The sequence below is a fragment of the Chiloscyllium plagiosum genome, unplaced genomic scaffold (assembly GCF_037043375.1).
Source record: "Chiloscyllium plagiosum isolate Xiang-an unplaced genomic scaffold, Cpla_swu_hap1 HiC_scaffold_38, whole genome shotgun sequence".
In the NCBI taxonomy this organism is placed as follows: domain Eukaryota; kingdom Metazoa; phylum Chordata; class Chondrichthyes; order Orectolobiformes; family Hemiscylliidae; genus Chiloscyllium; species Chiloscyllium plagiosum.
Genome location: NW_028270176.1, coordinates 31,878,713 through 31,895,585, shown reverse-complemented (window position 1 = coordinate 31,895,585; position 16,873 = coordinate 31,878,713). Strand labels below are relative to the sequence as shown.

The 16,873-nt window shown below is 41.9% G+C and overlaps 1 protein-coding gene across 1 annotated transcript; it reads left to right on the top strand.

The window, feature by feature from the left end:
- Positions 1 to 15,703: 15,703 nt before the first annotated feature.
- On the top strand, positions 15,704 to 16,627 carry LOC148139402 (putative G protein-coupled receptor 139). The gene has a single exon (XM_087980931.1). It carries the CDS (start codon positions 15,704 to 15,706, stop codon positions 16,625 to 16,627), a length of 924 nt encoding a protein of 307 aa, XP_087837057.1.
- Positions 16,628 to 16,873: the final 246 nt, after the last annotated feature.

The window sequence follows — 16,873 nt, the reverse complement described above, 5'->3', positions numbered from 1 at the left end:
GGATTATGTCCAAAATGTCTATTGTCCTGCTTCTTGAGCGCTGCCTGACCCGCTGAGCTTTTCCAGCAACACAGTCTTCTCTCTGATCTCCAGCATCTGCAGCCCTCACTTTCTCCTCCTTGTTTACACAGCAGTTCAAATTTAACCAATCAGTTTAAATTATGCCCCAAGATACTAAAACCACTGTCTGGTTTAAAAACATTAAATTGCTGTAAATTTAACAGGGAATTTATTTGTGGAAAGTGGAATTTGGATAGTTCTCTGTCACTCATACTTTAACAGATTACGAGGCGAGGTAAGTTTTTCTGGCTGTTTAGTTTAATTGGCAGAAGAGTTGCCATCATGGTGTAACACAGTGCAAGTAAAGGGTAAATAATGTCTCAATGCAAGATTATTTTTCATGCCAGAGGAAAGGATTTTTGAAAAGGCCAGATGTGAAATAAGATTTGAATCTATGCAACAATCAGGATACTTTTAGTTCCCTTCCTGAGCAGATGTTGGGATAATATAAAGGGGAACAATTTCTAAGGGAGTTTTGAATAAGTGCAGAAAAAGATCAAAATAAAAAAAAAACTGTCAGGAAAGTTCAGAGCAATGAGACTGTGAGGATAGTTGAATATTTCTTTTGAGTCAGTGTTATGAATGGATTGGGATCCTTCTGAACTCTATAATTCTGTCAATCTCTGATGGGTATGTCATCATATAAAACTCAATCGTTGAAGGAGTCTTGTGTAAGTTGCAGCTTTGGATGAGAGAACCACCCAGTTTTGCAAGGACAGGTTAGCTTTCAGAACATGGAACAGTACAGCACAGACACAGGCCCTTCGGCCCATCACGTCCGTGCCAAAAAAATGAACATTCAGAATATATTTTGCGAGCATGTTGTAAAGAAAAGGGATACATGAAAAATATTATTAAAGTTAAAGTAATTGAGGATAGTGAAGCGCATGGGAAAACTTTACTTTCACTGTTTGCTGGGTCTTGAAGCTGAAAGTGGAAATTGCTATTCCTCTGCCTCTTACAACTAAAAGTTTGGATAATCTTCCTGCTGCTAGAATTACAAGTGAGACAATTTTTTAAACTGTATTTGCCTTTGCCAAGTGTGTGTTTACAAGATATTACCATGGATCTGAAAGCTGAATCTCGGCTGGAATAACTAGTTGTAGTCAGGAACAACCATTTAATACATGCTCTTAACTTCAAAGGCAGCAATAAAATGGCTTCTTGATGCAAATAGCATGACAAAATGACTTCTAGGCTGCAAATTGTCAATTCTGCTTAAAACTGCAGAAAATGGCTTTTAACCCTGTTAAAAGCTGAATTAACCACAGTCTGTCTCAACAAAGATTAGCAGACAATGCTTCCTTTATAGTGTAGAAATAATTAGACAAGATAAGACATTACTAACAGAACTTGCAAGTGCAGGTGCAGAGACTAGGTTCACGAGATAGGAGTACTTGAATGTTGAAAAACAAGTACGGTTCCCGGGAAACATCATTGAGCTAAGTTGCTGTCAATCAAGTCATTTCATTAAAATTGATTGTTAATTGTTTGAATGCACTCTGTGATTATAGCCTGCACTTCTCTCAAAAAATGCATAAAATTGTCTTTGTCTTAAGTCATGTACACAGTTTCTCCAAGGAACACGGGAGTGTCTAATGTCTGTGTGACTGGATAATCTGTGCCCGGCCGAGTTTGAATAAAGTGTGAATGCTTGCAGAAACAGAATTGCAAGTGTTTATTGACCGATTATGGAACAGAGAGGATACCGCCAATCCCAGGGATGCAGATCTTCATTACAATATTACACGGATGCTATTCAGTCGTTAAATAAGCTAAAATCATGTTATGTTTCCACTGGAGTTAAGTACATCAAGTCTTCTTTGTTGTGTTTGTATTTTAACTGTAGCATAAGATTGAAGTGTGTTTTGCTTCAAGCCTGGTGTGAAAAATCAAATTTCAGCTGGAGCACAAAACCTTATATTACCTCTAAAAATAAGAAAAGTTAGAGTCTTTGCTATCTTTTTCATATACTTTGAGGGAGTTTGGTGTGATCCATAGCAACTCATTCTGCTGGGGTTGCAAGAACGAGGCAGGTTTTCCTTTTCTTTCAAAAGCTTCTGGATGGTGCTACTTCTGCTTTGTTCTCTCACCTCCCCCGAGTTATAGAGTTGTTGAAAATTCTGAGAAAATAATTTAAGAAATTATTAAAAGTGTCCAGAGGTCTGAGAAAGCTTCTTGTATTCACCAGTGAATTCAGAGTTCAAGAAAGTTTCACATTTCAAGTGTCTGTGATACAACCCCCCATCAAAAGATTTTATAATAACCTAGTATTCATTATTAAGATAGTTGTACTGAAAACTACATTTTTTTTACTTTTATCAGTCTGTTAACATGTGAATGAATGTATATGCGAAGAATTATTGAGTTTAACTTGGAGATATTGTTTAAATTGTCTTATTGACTATGTGTGTACTGCTGTGAATAATTTTATTTGTTACAAACTTGAGCCACAAGATGTATTAGTTATACTCTCTGGTTAAGAACAATTAAGCAAATTTGCAGGACATTGCATGTTTTCATTTGATTGTTTTGCAAATCAGTGATTGGGAGGCAGTTTTGCATTGGCTGGTTCTTCCTCTGTCATAATAATAGATTGATCAGATATTTTAAGCAGAATTGGGCTATTATGTTGGAAGGAAGATTGTACAGGTACACTAAAAGAGACAGAGAACAGCACAACACCCTTGGAAAGGAACACAATCAGTAGTTGTTACATGCTAGCCTTCAAAACAAGTCTTTATTCCAGATTTTAGCAATTTTAAATTTAGCCATTTGTAATAACAGGATTTGAACAAATTCCCCTGGCAGTGTTAACTATGTGCTTTAGCTTGCTAGATCAGTGAGAGTAACACTATAGCACCATCTTTGTCAGTTGTGTGGATATTCACTGTGTCAACCATAGCTTGTGATGCACTGTATCCACAAACTTCTCAATTCATCTTCCAGCCGAATTATGATTCTCTGCTGGGGCAAGTGTGGCATCACCAAAGGCATTTCCCTCGATTTAATCTCCATGGCAACAGCAGATCGATTGGTCATTTTGTTTGGTGTAATAATCAATGTACTTGGTAACAGATATTTCCCACTCTCATTCTTGCTCTACACAGCAGTGTGCAGTGTAAATGCTATGTTGGCCTGTGCTGCTGTTGACTGCTCTGTCTGGTTGACCATCGCTTTCACCTTTGACCGCTTTGTGGCCATTTGCTGCCACAATCTGAAAGCCAGATATTGCTCTGAGAAAACAGCAACAGCCGTGGTAAGCACTGTTTGCCTGGTGAACATTTTTAGGAATATCCCTTTACACTTTAAGTCCCAACCATATGGCATATGGGGTGGGGTGCCCTGGGGTTGTGGCATCAGACCAGAGTTCTTCACCTTGCCAGGATGGGTGGTATTTTTCTGGCTCTGCCAGCTTCTTAATCCATTGATCCCCTACCTCCTCATCCTGCTATTCAATGCTCTGACCGTCAGGCACATTGTCTTGGCAAATCGGGCACGCAGGGGTCTCCGAGCTCCCAGTAACAGGGACCAGGGAGGAGATGCAGAGATGGTCAACAGGCGGAAATCCATCATCCTGCTGTTTGTTGTCTCGGGCAGTTTTATATTGTTGTGGATGACCAAGATCAGTGTTTTCTTACTGATGAAGATTACCAACAACCATTTTTACCCCAGTTATGACCATCCTGTTATGATCGCTGACACATCTGGGACTGTGCTCTTCTACCTGAGCTCCTGTACAAACACTGCCCTTTATGCCCTGACCCAGAGTAAATTCAGAGAGGAGCTGAAGAGGGCTCCGAAATATTCATTCACTCTGATCAATGAATCACTCCCTGCATTTCAGTAACAAACACAGGTGGATCTGCAGCTTCCCAGTGGTACATATCCCTCCGTGGACCTTTCTTGGTCTCAAAGTATTTAATCTTCCTTGACTTTAGCTCAAATCCTGAGTTTAGGGTGGGAACATTTCTCTCATTGCTGAATGCAACACTGTCCAATTCTGGAAGTGTTTCCAAACTCCATTGTTCATGAAGGTTCCTTATCAGAGTTTCTGAGCGCTGGTAAATCTGAAAAGATTCAACCCTCCCTCACACACAAAACCCCATCACCTCCCCTCCCAATGCCCTGAAATTGACAGAACAAAATCTGATCCAAATATCAAAGGCCCGACACCTCATGGCCTCACCTCTTTCAGTGTGGGGTACTGCTGGTATTCCTGATGAGGGCGACCCACTCTGCGAGAATTGGATGGAAATATCTTTATAAAATCAGTGCCTGTGAATGATATGTGAGTGAGTGAATATGATCTATGATGATTGGGCTTACATTTGAGATATTAGCCATGTTGCCTTGTTCAATATCTGTATTGCATTTTGATAAATAAATTGCTATTTTTCACAGCATGACTATGAGACGATTCCCCAGCCTGCAATGTGGCCCTTGTAAATGCAGTGTAGGTCATGTTGTACCTTCTCTGTTAACGACTGATTTTTCTTAGTTTTGGATTTGAACGAGGAGATGAAATTGTTGAATTAAATTTGAACTTTGAGCAGCAATGTATATTTATTTAAAAAGATGACAGAGCAAAACATTGCTTATTACAGTTTGGAAATGGCCTGGAAAGATAATACAGGTTAACACTGCTCGAAGGACACTGCAGACAATTTGGCAACACAATGTTGTTATTTTCGGGGCCTGGCAGATGCTTGTAGTTGAAGTGGTTAATCAAGGGAGGAGCAGTGCTGGTCAGCCAATCCTAACCTGAACCCTAAACCTAACCATAACCCTAGACCTCACCCTAACCCTGGCCACAACCTTAACTCTAACCATAGGCCAAACCCTAACCCTAAAGCTAACCCTAACCTTAATCCTAACCCTAAACATAACGCAAACCAAAACTGTAACCCTAACCCTAATCCTAACCCTAACCTTAACCCTAACCCTAAACCTAACATTAACCCTAACCCTAAACCTGACCCTAAAACTAACCCAAAACCTAATCTAAATTTGACCTCTAACCCTAAACCTACCACTAAACCTAATCCTAACCCTAACCCTAATCCTAATCTAAACCCAAACCCTCACGATTTGACCCTGACCTCCAATCCTTGAATGCCCCTTAAGAAGTCAACCATTCTGGATACTCTTCAATGTCACAGCCCCAGTTCAAAACTGAAAGCAGTGGATGGGAAACACGTGCGAGGTGTTTAATAGCCACATGTTTTTGACCGAAGATTATTATTGATTCCCTTTTTCTCGGAGTCCATGACATATCGAAATTCACTCTACGCACGTTTTAAAAAGGTATTCTTTTATAAAGGTATTCAGAGGATGTATGTATTTATTGTGGCTGAATAAATTGCATGTTGTGAGAGTTGTTCCAGTTCTGTTATAAGAATCTTCAAGTGATGTATGATGCTGTGCTGTCAAAATGATCTTAAACGGCCATAGAAAATAGGATCAGGAGTAGTCCAATCAGGCACTCCACCATCCAGTAGGAACATGGCTGACCATCCAACTCAGTCCCCTGTTCCTGCTTTCTCCATATACCCTTTGATCCATTTGCCCTGACATCGAATATCAGAGCACGAGGAGAGTGATGTGGATCATCAGTTTGCAATCCCATGATGCATTTCATTTTCCATTGCGACTGGGAAAAGTCACATGATATTAAAGTACTCTTTTAACATGGAGACAGACAGATGGATTAAATCATCCTCCCTCCCTCTGTATTCACAACGCTATAAATTTAAATCATTCATAGACCCTTAAAATTGACACAATGCTTCTTAATTAGACTTCTAAATATCTGTTTCAGACTCTGCCAATAACCAATTCGAGACATTGCTTTTTGTGTGTTAAACAAAACACTCAGCAATTTATTAAAAAAAGGAGTAATGTTTGCAGAATAAATATAAACAGCAAAGTAATCCAATTGATCTACACTTTACATTTCTATAGGTTTGTTTTCAGTCTCATTCACACAGCAGATGGACAGACAAAAAAACACACAGTGCTGGGATACATTAAAGGATATAAGAATGCTGGCCAGAGTATTTAAGTGGTTTTTAGGATGGTTCATGGGCAGGGATGTTGGTTTCTTGGTGGATTCTCTGAAGATGTGGATCAGATCCACCTTTACAGTTCACTCAGATAAAGACAATTATGCTTATAACTTAGTTTTCTGTTCTCTGAGCTTCCAAGAGCTGATTAGGGAAGTTGGGTATGAAGATTGAAATCTGTATGCTGTATGCTGAATATTCAGATTGACAGGAAACGCAGTCCAAAGCCAATCCAATCTCTGACTACTCCCTGACAGACTGACCCTCTCCTCCATGATGTCCCAGTTACCATTCAACATCTGCACCCTGCCTTTTCCAGACTTGCTGGAACCCATTCCCAGGGACTGACCTCATCAATAACCAACCTCTGTTATCTGTTTCAAAAAGATGGCGTTAGGGGCTGTCCCTTCAGTGGGAATGATAATGCGAAAGTATATGAATTGTCTAGGATGTAAAATCAATGAATTAAGTTAACAATTTATAAGGAGGGTGACAAAAGATTATTTTTAAAAAACTTGAATTTGGGATGATTCAGTACTAATGAAGATAAGTTTTCTTCTCTGTTGTCTATATATTAGGCACTTGTTGAAGAGATGCATCTTGGGAAAGGGTCTTCATCTCTCTTAAGTGTAGAGGCATGCTTATTATTATCTGTGGACCAAAAATGGAGCAAAATGTTGCTCTTTAACCAACAAAACTGTATAGTAAAATCGGTTCAATATTAAACAATTAGTAGAGCATGTTGACAGATTTATGTACATTATTGTCTTGTTGGGACAGCAAGAGAGTGTCTCAAAAAATTGTTGTGTGTGTGAGAGGGTCTGCGTGTTCCTGTGTGCATGCAATTCTGTGTGAGAGAGCACGTGCATGAGTCTGTGTCTTTGTGTGTGTGTGTGTGTGTGTGTGTGAGAGAGAGAGAGCGTGCATGTGTCTGTGTCTCTGTAAATGTGTGTGTGTGTGCATGTGATTCTGTGTGAGAGAGCACGTGCATGAGTGTATATATGTGTCTGTGTCTTTGTGTGTGTGTGTGAGATAGGGAGCATGCATGTGTCTGTGTCTCTGTGATTGTGTGTGTGCGTGTGTGCATGTGGTTCTGTGTGAGAGAGTGTGCATCAGTGTGTATATGTGTCTGTGTCATTGTGTGTGTTTGTATGTGTGAGAGAGAGAGTGCATGTGTCTGTGTCTCTGTGATTGTGTGTGTGCATGTGATTCTGTGTCAGAGAGCATGCATGAGTGTGTATATGTGTCTGTGTCTTTGTGTGTGTGTGTGTGAGAGAGAGAGTGTACATGTGTCTGTGTCTCTGTGATTGTGTGTGTGTGTCTGTGAGTATATCTGTCTGTGTGAAACAGAAGGAAAGTGTATTTACACGTGGATCTGTGCTTGTGTGTGAAGCAGAGGATATGTTCAGGGCAAGATACAATTTGATTGGTTTTTAATCAGCACCAGTTGTTGTGTGTTCAGGAGAGCTCAGCACATTGACAATCTCTTGTTTGTTTCCTGGGCAGGTCAGTGCAGCCAAGTGTGTGGAGAATACAGGTGTAAGGGCCAGAGCATCCCTATCACTCTCTCCTTTCTACATGGAGAACTGAATGAAGACACCCTGGTAGCTCAGCACTCCCTCTCAGCGTTCCTCTGCTCTCCCTGAAAACCCTCTGCTCAAAGGGACAAATGGAAATCACTTCCACACAAACAGAAATGACAAATTTTCAAGCAGTGAACGGGAGACTGAGAATTGGTGTCCCCACAACCTTGTTTATCATTGAAAGAATCTAAAAAAAAGAATCAACACATCTGAAATGGAGCTATTAATTTGTGTTTCCTTGATTTGATTTTGTCTCAACACATAATAATTTGATTGCAATTCAATAGTTATTTTCTCAATAATGCGGAAAAAAACAGATGTGCATATTCCTTGAACGGAAATTGGATATTTGTGCACAATTGGGCAATATGGTCCTTTCATGAAATGCTCACATTCTTGAGAACTTGGTGAATAGTGGGGCTGGATTTCCAGTGCACTTCAGTTAGACCACAGCGAGAGTATTGTGTGCAGGTCTGGAATCCACATGATAGGAGGGGTGTGTTTACACTGGAGAGGGTACAGAGGGAGATTTACCAGCGTGTTGTCTGGGCTGGACAGAGTTTCAGTTATGTGGAGAAATTGGACCGAGTGGGTTTCTTTTCCTTGGAGCAGAGGTGACTGAGGGGAGACATGGTTGAGATGGGCAGCAGACTGGCGGTACAGTGGCTCAGTGGTTAGCAGTGCCTCACAGGACCCAGAAAGGGTGAATTCTGAAGCCCACTGGTACAGCATATCATTCAGTCAGATGGTTCGATCCCAGCCTCTGGCGACTGTGGAGTTTGTACATTCTCCCCGTGTCTGTGTGGGTTTCCTCCGGGTACTCCGGTTTCCTCCCACAGTCCAAAGATGTGCAGGTTAGGTTAGGGCCATGCTAAATTGCTCGAAGTGTTAGAGGGAAATGGGTCTGGGTGGGCTACTCTTCAGAGGTTCGGTGTGGACTTGTTGGGCTGAAGGGTCTGTTTCCTCACTATAGGGAATCTAATCTAATCTAAACCAAGATAACTGAGTAATTCACAGCTCTCTCTCATCTCTCCTCTGCTCTCCCTGAAAATCCCCTGTTGAAAGGGACAGTTGGACCCCACTTTCAGAGACCCAGAAAGGGTGAATTCTGAAGCCCACTGGTACAGCATATCATTCAGTCAGATGGTGCAGCTCAATTTTCCTCACTCGCCCTTTGTCTGTTTGTGCAAGAGAATTGTGTCCGTGCTAACAATGCATGATGCAATTCATTCCCAGCATGGTTAGTGATTGGGGGGGAAGGTTTCCAGATCCCCACTCTACCTGAATAATTGATGTACTTTATCATTTCAGTCCTTCAATGTACTTGTCTCACATTTTAAGACTGTTTGCCCCGCCCACACTCCTGTTCCTATTTCCCCCTTTCCACACACATAATCCCATCCTTTATCTCCTCCTGTCATTCAGCTGAATCCACACTGTACATTCTCCAAAGGCCAGTACTAGCTTCCCGAGGAACAGTCCCTTACACAGTGATGAACTTACACAGATCAAGTATAACTAAGGGTTTATCAAACTGAAACTTAGCAGGATTCGTTTTCCATTTCAAACAGCATTGAGAAAGGCTGGCACTGCTCTGACCATCTTCAATGTTTCTGTACATTTATACATGGATTGTCCCATGTGGATACATGTACCTGCTTTCTTGGTGAAACGTTGCAGTCCTTGTTCTATAGAAACTACTACAGCTGACATTTCCATGACACAAGGCAGTTCCAACAGTTATTTTGTACGAAAAGTCAAAATTTCAGTTGCTCCTCCAAGTGGAAAGTCGTCTTTTCTTACTTTGTCACCAAGCTCAAATGCCCTGCTCATTTACCTCATCACTTCCTTAACAACTGTGTCATGTTCGTTGGTAAGAGATAACATTCCCACTCTTTGCCCTAACACTGAACCATACAGTATCAATGCTGGTTTTCAGATTGAATTTGCGTTCTTTGCCCAGATGATTGTCAGAGAAAACCTTCAACAAATTATGTCTTTTTTCACCTCTACTTTGATTAGCTTGTTCAATATTTGTCAGCATTTATAACACAGGATCCATACCTCAAACAGAAAAACACAAAATTGGCAGCAGCTCTGTCCAACTGGGTCAAATTAAGCAACTTGGCAATCTGGACAAATACATAACTGTTGTTAAATGTGCCACAGCATTGCGTTCCTTTGCAAGTGGACTCATTGCACCTGGGTGCTATGTTGAACTGGAACAGAGTGAGTTCAGACATGTGAAAGCTTCATGAGCTGAGCTCAGTTGAATGTGCCACAGCATTGTTGAATGTGCCACAGCATTGCGTTCCTTTGCAAGTGGACTCATTGCACCTGGGTGCTATGTTGAATTGGAACAGAGTGAGTTCAGGCGTGTGAAAGCTTCATGAGCTGAGCTCAGTTGAGTTCCAATGGACCCAGTTGGATGGAGATGGGTTGAGTTGGACTCCAATTGATGGAGCAGCCATGGGCTCGGTTGGAATCCATGTGATTGCTTCATTGCTTTCTTCAGTGGAAGATTGTTACAAGTTGATATTCATTGCAAAAGATTTTGATGTGAATATTGTTACCTGTTTGAGATACAGAAAGTTATTTATAATTTTAAGACCGTTTCAATTGCCAGTAATATTTTTGTGGTACTTAGTGTTAACAGAACAGTTGGGAACTCTCTCTTGAGAAGATAAAGGACTGCAGTCTATTGCTGGTACGACATTCCTGGGTGTGAACCCACCATGGACAATAATATATTGAGCGACTGATATGGGAAACAAAACTGATAGAAGGCAATGGTGAACAGAAGGAAGAAAAACAAACGCTGTCAAAATAGAGTTTGGGAAATAAGCACAATTATTTTTCAGAGGAATATCCTTAGAGGAGTACTTTTCACAATCCTTTAGCAGTTCCACATGGAATATACCGGTGTTGTGGGAATGCACAAAGCAATATGGATGGGTTTGAAGAGAGTGTTTAATAGACTGGAACAGACACCAGCCGTCACACACGTGGTTTACGATCATGTATAAGGGAGTGTTGATTCTTATCCCAGGAGCTCAGTCCAGACTCCAAGCCCTGCGCGAGAGTTAATGAATGAGATCACCCAACATTAACAATGCAAGGACCAATAATTCTGCAGGTCTTATTCGCTTTCTTCCATTTCTTTGCAATTGTCTGTGTTCCAGGTGAGGAGATCTTCCCCGTTACTGAATGTGGTGTTTATAGTTCTGTCTGTGTTTTATGGTGAGATATTTGATGGATTACTTTGGAAGTGGGATGTGGATGGACTGATTGAAGGAGTGACCTTGGGGAAGCTGCAGTGCCATTTGATAGGAATGTTACCAGGAATGAGAATCTTCAGTTGTATGGAGAGAGGAAAGAGGTTGCCCAGTGTCCTTGGAACTGACGGTGATATGGGGGTGTGAAGGAGTGGGGGGCTGGTGGTGAGGCGATCAGGGGCATGGGCAGAATAAACCCCAAAACCTGAAGAAATTACCCCAGGAGCCTGCTTCACCAATAAATCGGATCTTGGCTGATCTTAGATTCCTCACATCCTGCTCTTCCCCCATTACCCTTGATTTTCCGACTGATCGAGAATCTCGTAAGGCAGCCTAAAATATACAAAAGGCCTTTTATATCCCACACCTGTCAATGGCAAAGACTTCAAAAGACTCACAACCCTCTGAGGGAAGACATCCCTCCTCAGTTCAGTGTTAAATTTCAGCTCCTATATTCTGAGACTGTGCCCTCTTGTCCCAGAGTCTCCCATGAGGGAAACATCCTCTCAGCATTGACCCTGCTCAGCCCCTTAAGAATCCTCATTTTCTCAATGATGTCACCTCCCACTCTTCTTAACTTCAGTGCCTTCAGTCTTAACGTGTGCAATCTTTGCCCATAAGACAATCCCTCCATTTCAGGGATCATCCCAGTGAACATTCTCCAAGCTGTCTCAGATGAAATGATATCGCTCCTTCGATAATGTAACCAAAACTCACATTTCTCCAGAAGTGCTCTCCTCAGCCCCTTGTACAGCTGCAGTAAGGCTTCCCTACTCTTATCCTCCAACCCCCTTGGAATAAGGGCCAACATTCCATGGCCCTTCCTGATTACCTGCTGCCCCTGTGTGCTCGCTTTCTGTGTTCCATGCACACGTTCCCCCATGCCCCTTTGTGTTGCAGCTCTCTGCAGCTTTTCAGTGAGGACAGGTCTAAGGGAAGTAATGATTCCAGTAGCAAAACGTTCATGAACCAGAGGACAGAGAGGGTGCACAGCTGTAGAAAAGACAAGGATTGGAAATTGGTTGTATCTTTGATTTGAATTCTGTCCCTAAAAGGAGGAGATGACTGTGAACTATTTTGAAATAGGGATTTGGTTAACCTCAGATCCATGGAGAGCTTTCAGAGAATTGCACATTCTCCTTAGAACAGAAAGAGACTGGGAAGATTTCACAAAGCTGCTTCATCTGATCACTGGTGTTGATGGAGAAAATAAGGGGAATGTTTAAAAGCAAATTACTGCGGGTGCTGGAATCTGAAACCAAACGAGAAAATGCTGGAAAATCTCAGCAGGTCTGGCAGCATCTGTAAGGAGAGAAAAGAGCTGACATTTCGAGTCTAACTGACCCTTTGTCGGCTTTGACAGTCAGTTAGACTCGAAACGTCAGCTCTTTTCTCTCCTGACAGATGCTGCCAGACCTGCTGAGATTTTCCAGCATTTTCTCTTTTGGAAGGGGAATGTTTCCACTGACTGGACATCTGTAAGCAGAGGAAATTTTACACAGCTCTTATTCAGACCAGAGATGAAATTAGAGTTCCATTACCAGCCACAATTTGTTGCAAGTTCAAATCACTCGGAATGGGACTACTTGGCACCGATCATTTGGCCCGGCCGTTTTGGCTCTAAACTGTTTTGTTGCTCATTACTTTGGCGCTGAGCTGTTTTGGCGGCAATTCAGAATTTAAAAAAGTCTTGTAGAGCCCGTAAGAAATTTGTTTTTATTGCACTGTAAGAAATAAATCTAATTATTTTTTATTCATTATTTTTAACCTATTCATTATGAAAATGAATTTCTGCATTTTGCTACGTTCATCAAACACATATAGATAACCATCGTGTGAAAATGTTGGTTTGTCTCTCCTGCTTAGAATGCTTTCAGCCATTTCTGGTATAGGCTCGACAAGAAAATAGAAAGAAAATTGTATGACAGCTTTCCAATGTGAAGACAGAAGGGCTTAAGTATCATTAAGGCAGTAGATGACTATTAACAATTGTTAAATGAGAAAATGATTACAAAACGAGATGTCAATCTATGGTGGGTCATTACAGCTTTGACTATCAACTCTTGCGAGTTGAGAAAATTATATCAGGCTGTTAGTCATCCTCTCTTCTATAACCAAACAAGATTTTTAAAAAATTCTGAATTGGTGCCAAAACAGCTCAGCGCCAAAGTAATGAGCAACAAAACAGTTTAGAGCCAAAACGGCTGGGCCAAATGATCGGCGCCTAAAAGGGCAGCGCCAAAACGTACCCGACCCCAAATCACTGGCTGAGCAGGTGCTGGAGGGAGATGAGTGCTGGCTATTTTATGAAGAGTATTGGGTAAGAATGGGAAAGGATTAAACTCACGGGTCACAGAGTAAAGTTGAGGGGAGGGCGAGGGAGAGAGGGACGTTAGAGAAAGCTCCATCACAGTTCCAGTGTTATGAGTTGAATGGGATTGATCTGTGCTTTATTATTCCATCAGTCTATGCATCCCCATGGAACGTCAAACACTTGTGTAATTTATAACATTGCAGGAGTGAACAATGGAATGAGACAGAATGAATTAGCCTTTGTGGTAAGCCGTACATGTGCTGGTGTCAATGATGTAAAGCTAACTGGCAAACCTGCAGACTGGAAGGGATTGTTAGATAGAATACAATGGGCAAGAGGAACAAATGAGCTTTAAAGGAACAGTGTTTCATGGTAGTGAGTAGTTAGAGACTGGAATGTACTGCTGAAGGGAATGGGAGAGAGGAGTTCAATCTGGGCAACCCACACGGAATTTGGTTTTCATTCCAAAGTGCAGGACTTTGGTAACAGCAGTGTGTACCATCCACAAGATGCACTGCAGAAGTTCACCAAGACTCTTTAGATCGTACTTTTCGACACCATGACCACTTCCATCAAGAAGGACAAGAGCAGCAGATACATGGGAACACTACTCCCTAAAACCTCCCCTCTGAGCCACTCATCATCCCGACTTGGAAATGTATTGCCGTTCCTTCAGTGTCGCTTATTCAAAATCCTGGAATTCCCTTCCTAAGGGCATTGTGGGTATACCTACAGCACACGGACTGCAGTAGTTCACGAACATCACTCACCCACACCTTCTCAAGGGGGTAACTAGACATGGGTAATTATTGCTGAACCAACCAACAATACCCTCATCCCTCAGTGAATAAAAAATTTCAATTTCCTATTGAATAATGAATTCCATGCCCCAGCCATTGGCTTGAAAAGGAAATCTTTACAATGACCGATCAGTTTTATTGGTTATTCTCTGACATCTTATGGCTGCTAGTTACTCTCTTTTCCACTCAGGGCACTCTTGGTTAGCAGATAGACAACATTGAATCATTGCACTCTGATATAAATCACCATTAATTTACATACAGAATTCAATTATCTAAAGAGTTGCATTCCACTTTGTTAATGATTTTCAGAATACCACTCAGATAATAAGTAGAGTTCTATGAAATATTGACTTTAGTTTGCTTTGTAATGTCAATGTTGTTCTGAATAACTTGTGCAATACAGAGGTGGGTATGAGAAAAAATTAATAAGCTGTTCATCAGAGCCAGACTATTTCTTATTTACCCTGTATGCAGAGATAAAGGTCTAATCATGTTCAGGTTTAATGTTCCAAAATGCATCAGTGCTCCTTGCTAATCTAATACAGAATGTTAGGTTGGCTGTAACTCAGTTATTTACTCTGGATGAGAATTCCATCACATCTCAGGGATTTTTCTACGAGCTCACAGCGCCAGAGACCTGGGTTCAATTCCCGCCTCAGGCGACTGACTGTGTGGAGTTTGCACGTTCTCCCCGTGTCTGCGTGGGTTTCCTCCGGGGGCTCCGGTTTCCTCCCACAGTCCAAAGATGTGCAGGTCAGGTGAATTGGCCATGCTAAATTGCCCGTAGTGTTAGGTAAGGGGTAAATGTAGGGGTATGGGTGGGATACGCTTGGGTGGGTCGGTGTGGACTTGTTGGGCCGAAGGGCCTATTTCCACACTGTAATGTAATGTAATCTAATCTAATCTTCTGTCTGTTCTCAATCATGAACATATTGGCTACTGTCTGTAGTCATTCACTCTATACACATTTATCTTGTTATACAAGGGAAGGTTCTGCGTGGAACCACTTTGAATGAAGCAATTTGGTCCATCTTGCATCCAGCTCTCCAACTTGCATATGGTGGATTTAAAACTCCCATCACATGAATCTTTCTCACCTCACTCACTTACTTTAGATCGATTTGTGGTCAACATTAAAACTGAAGATTCTGTGTTGAATGTAAATTCCAGGATTGCAGCACATTATTCAAAGCCTGTCCTGCAGGAGTGCTTGTGTACCGGGCAGTCTGAGATGCTGATCCTGGATGTGACATCAAGCCAAATGCACATCTGCCTGTGTTATTGGATATCAAAGATCTCACAGCACCAAGAACCTTGGATTTCCTCATCAATCTCCCTCCTTCAATCAACATCTCACACAAAGACAGAATGAAATATCTGGAATGAATGAGATTGTTGCTTACTGGGACTAGGTCAATCTTGGTTATATATTTTCTGAATTATAAAGAGATCTTTGCTCAAATATTACTGTGTAGAAGATAAAGTTGCATGAGGCCTCTGAACTCCTCCCTCTACTTGTTATTGGAATCATTTCCCTGTTTGTGATTTAGGTGCCCACTATGGCATTGAAGGCTCATGATCCCACATATGGAATAACTTGTCAATGTCTCTTCCAGCTAACCTAGTGACGATTGTCATTCTCTCTCGTGAAAAGTGTGGCATCACCAAGGGTACTTCTCTCCATCTGATTTCTATGGCAACAGCTGATCTACTGGTCATTGTCTTCAACATCATCCTGACAACACTGGCTTTCAAATATTTCCCAGCTTCATTTCTGTTTTACACAGCGGTGTGCCGTACTAACATTGTCATGGGCTCCGCCGCTACTGACTGCTCTGTCTGGTTGACGATCACTTTCACCATTGACCGCTTTGTGGCCATTTGTTGCCACAATTTGAAAGCCAGATATTGCTCTGCCAGAACAGCAGCCTTGGTGATAACCATGGTTTGCTCCGTGAGCATTTTGAGGAACATTCCATTTTACTACAAATACCAATCTTTGGGCACATGGGGTGGTGTGCCCTGGGGCTGTGCCACCAGACCAGAGTTCTTCATCTTGCCAGGATGGGTGGCATTTTTCTGGATCCACCAACTGCTGAACCCATTGATCCCCTACCTCCTGATCCTACTGTTCAATGCTCTGACCATCATGCACATTGTCTTGGCAAATCGGGCACGCAGGGGTCTCCGAGCTCCCAGTAACAGGGACCAGAGAGGAGATACAGAGATAGTCAACAGGCGGAAATCCATCATCCTGCTGTTTGTTGTCTCGGGCAGTTTTATATTGTTGTGGATGACCAAGATCAGTGTTTTCTTACTGATGGAGATTACCAACAACCATTTTTACCCCAGTTATGACCATCCTGTTATGATCGCTGACATATCTGGGACTATGCTCTTCTACCTGAGCTCCTGTACAAACACTTCCCTTTATGCCCTAACCCAGAGTAAATTCAGAGAGGAGCTGAAGAGGGCTCTGAAATATCCCTTCACTCTCATCCGTGAATGTATCCCTACATCAAAATAAGAAAAGTGATTGAGACTGAAGCACCCCACACAGTTTGTGCCCCTCTCTGAGCTCTCTCCAATCTTGACCTCTCACCTGAATTTCCCTGCTATTCTCCACTTGACAAGATGAACAGGACGAATTGTCCACTTGAGCAACAGGACGTGTTGGCTGGATCTGGGAACTAATGTATGTCTATTGATCCTTTCCCTGGCTATTTCTCTGTTACTGGTTCTGTAGCCCCTGGCCCAAGTGAACACGTCAGCC

Excerpts from the sequence above, each read along its gene's own strand:
- LOC148139402 (XM_087980931.1), top strand. The coding sequence starts at position 15,704 with ATGTCTCTTCCAGCTAACCTAGTGACGATTGTCATTCTCTCTCGTGAA.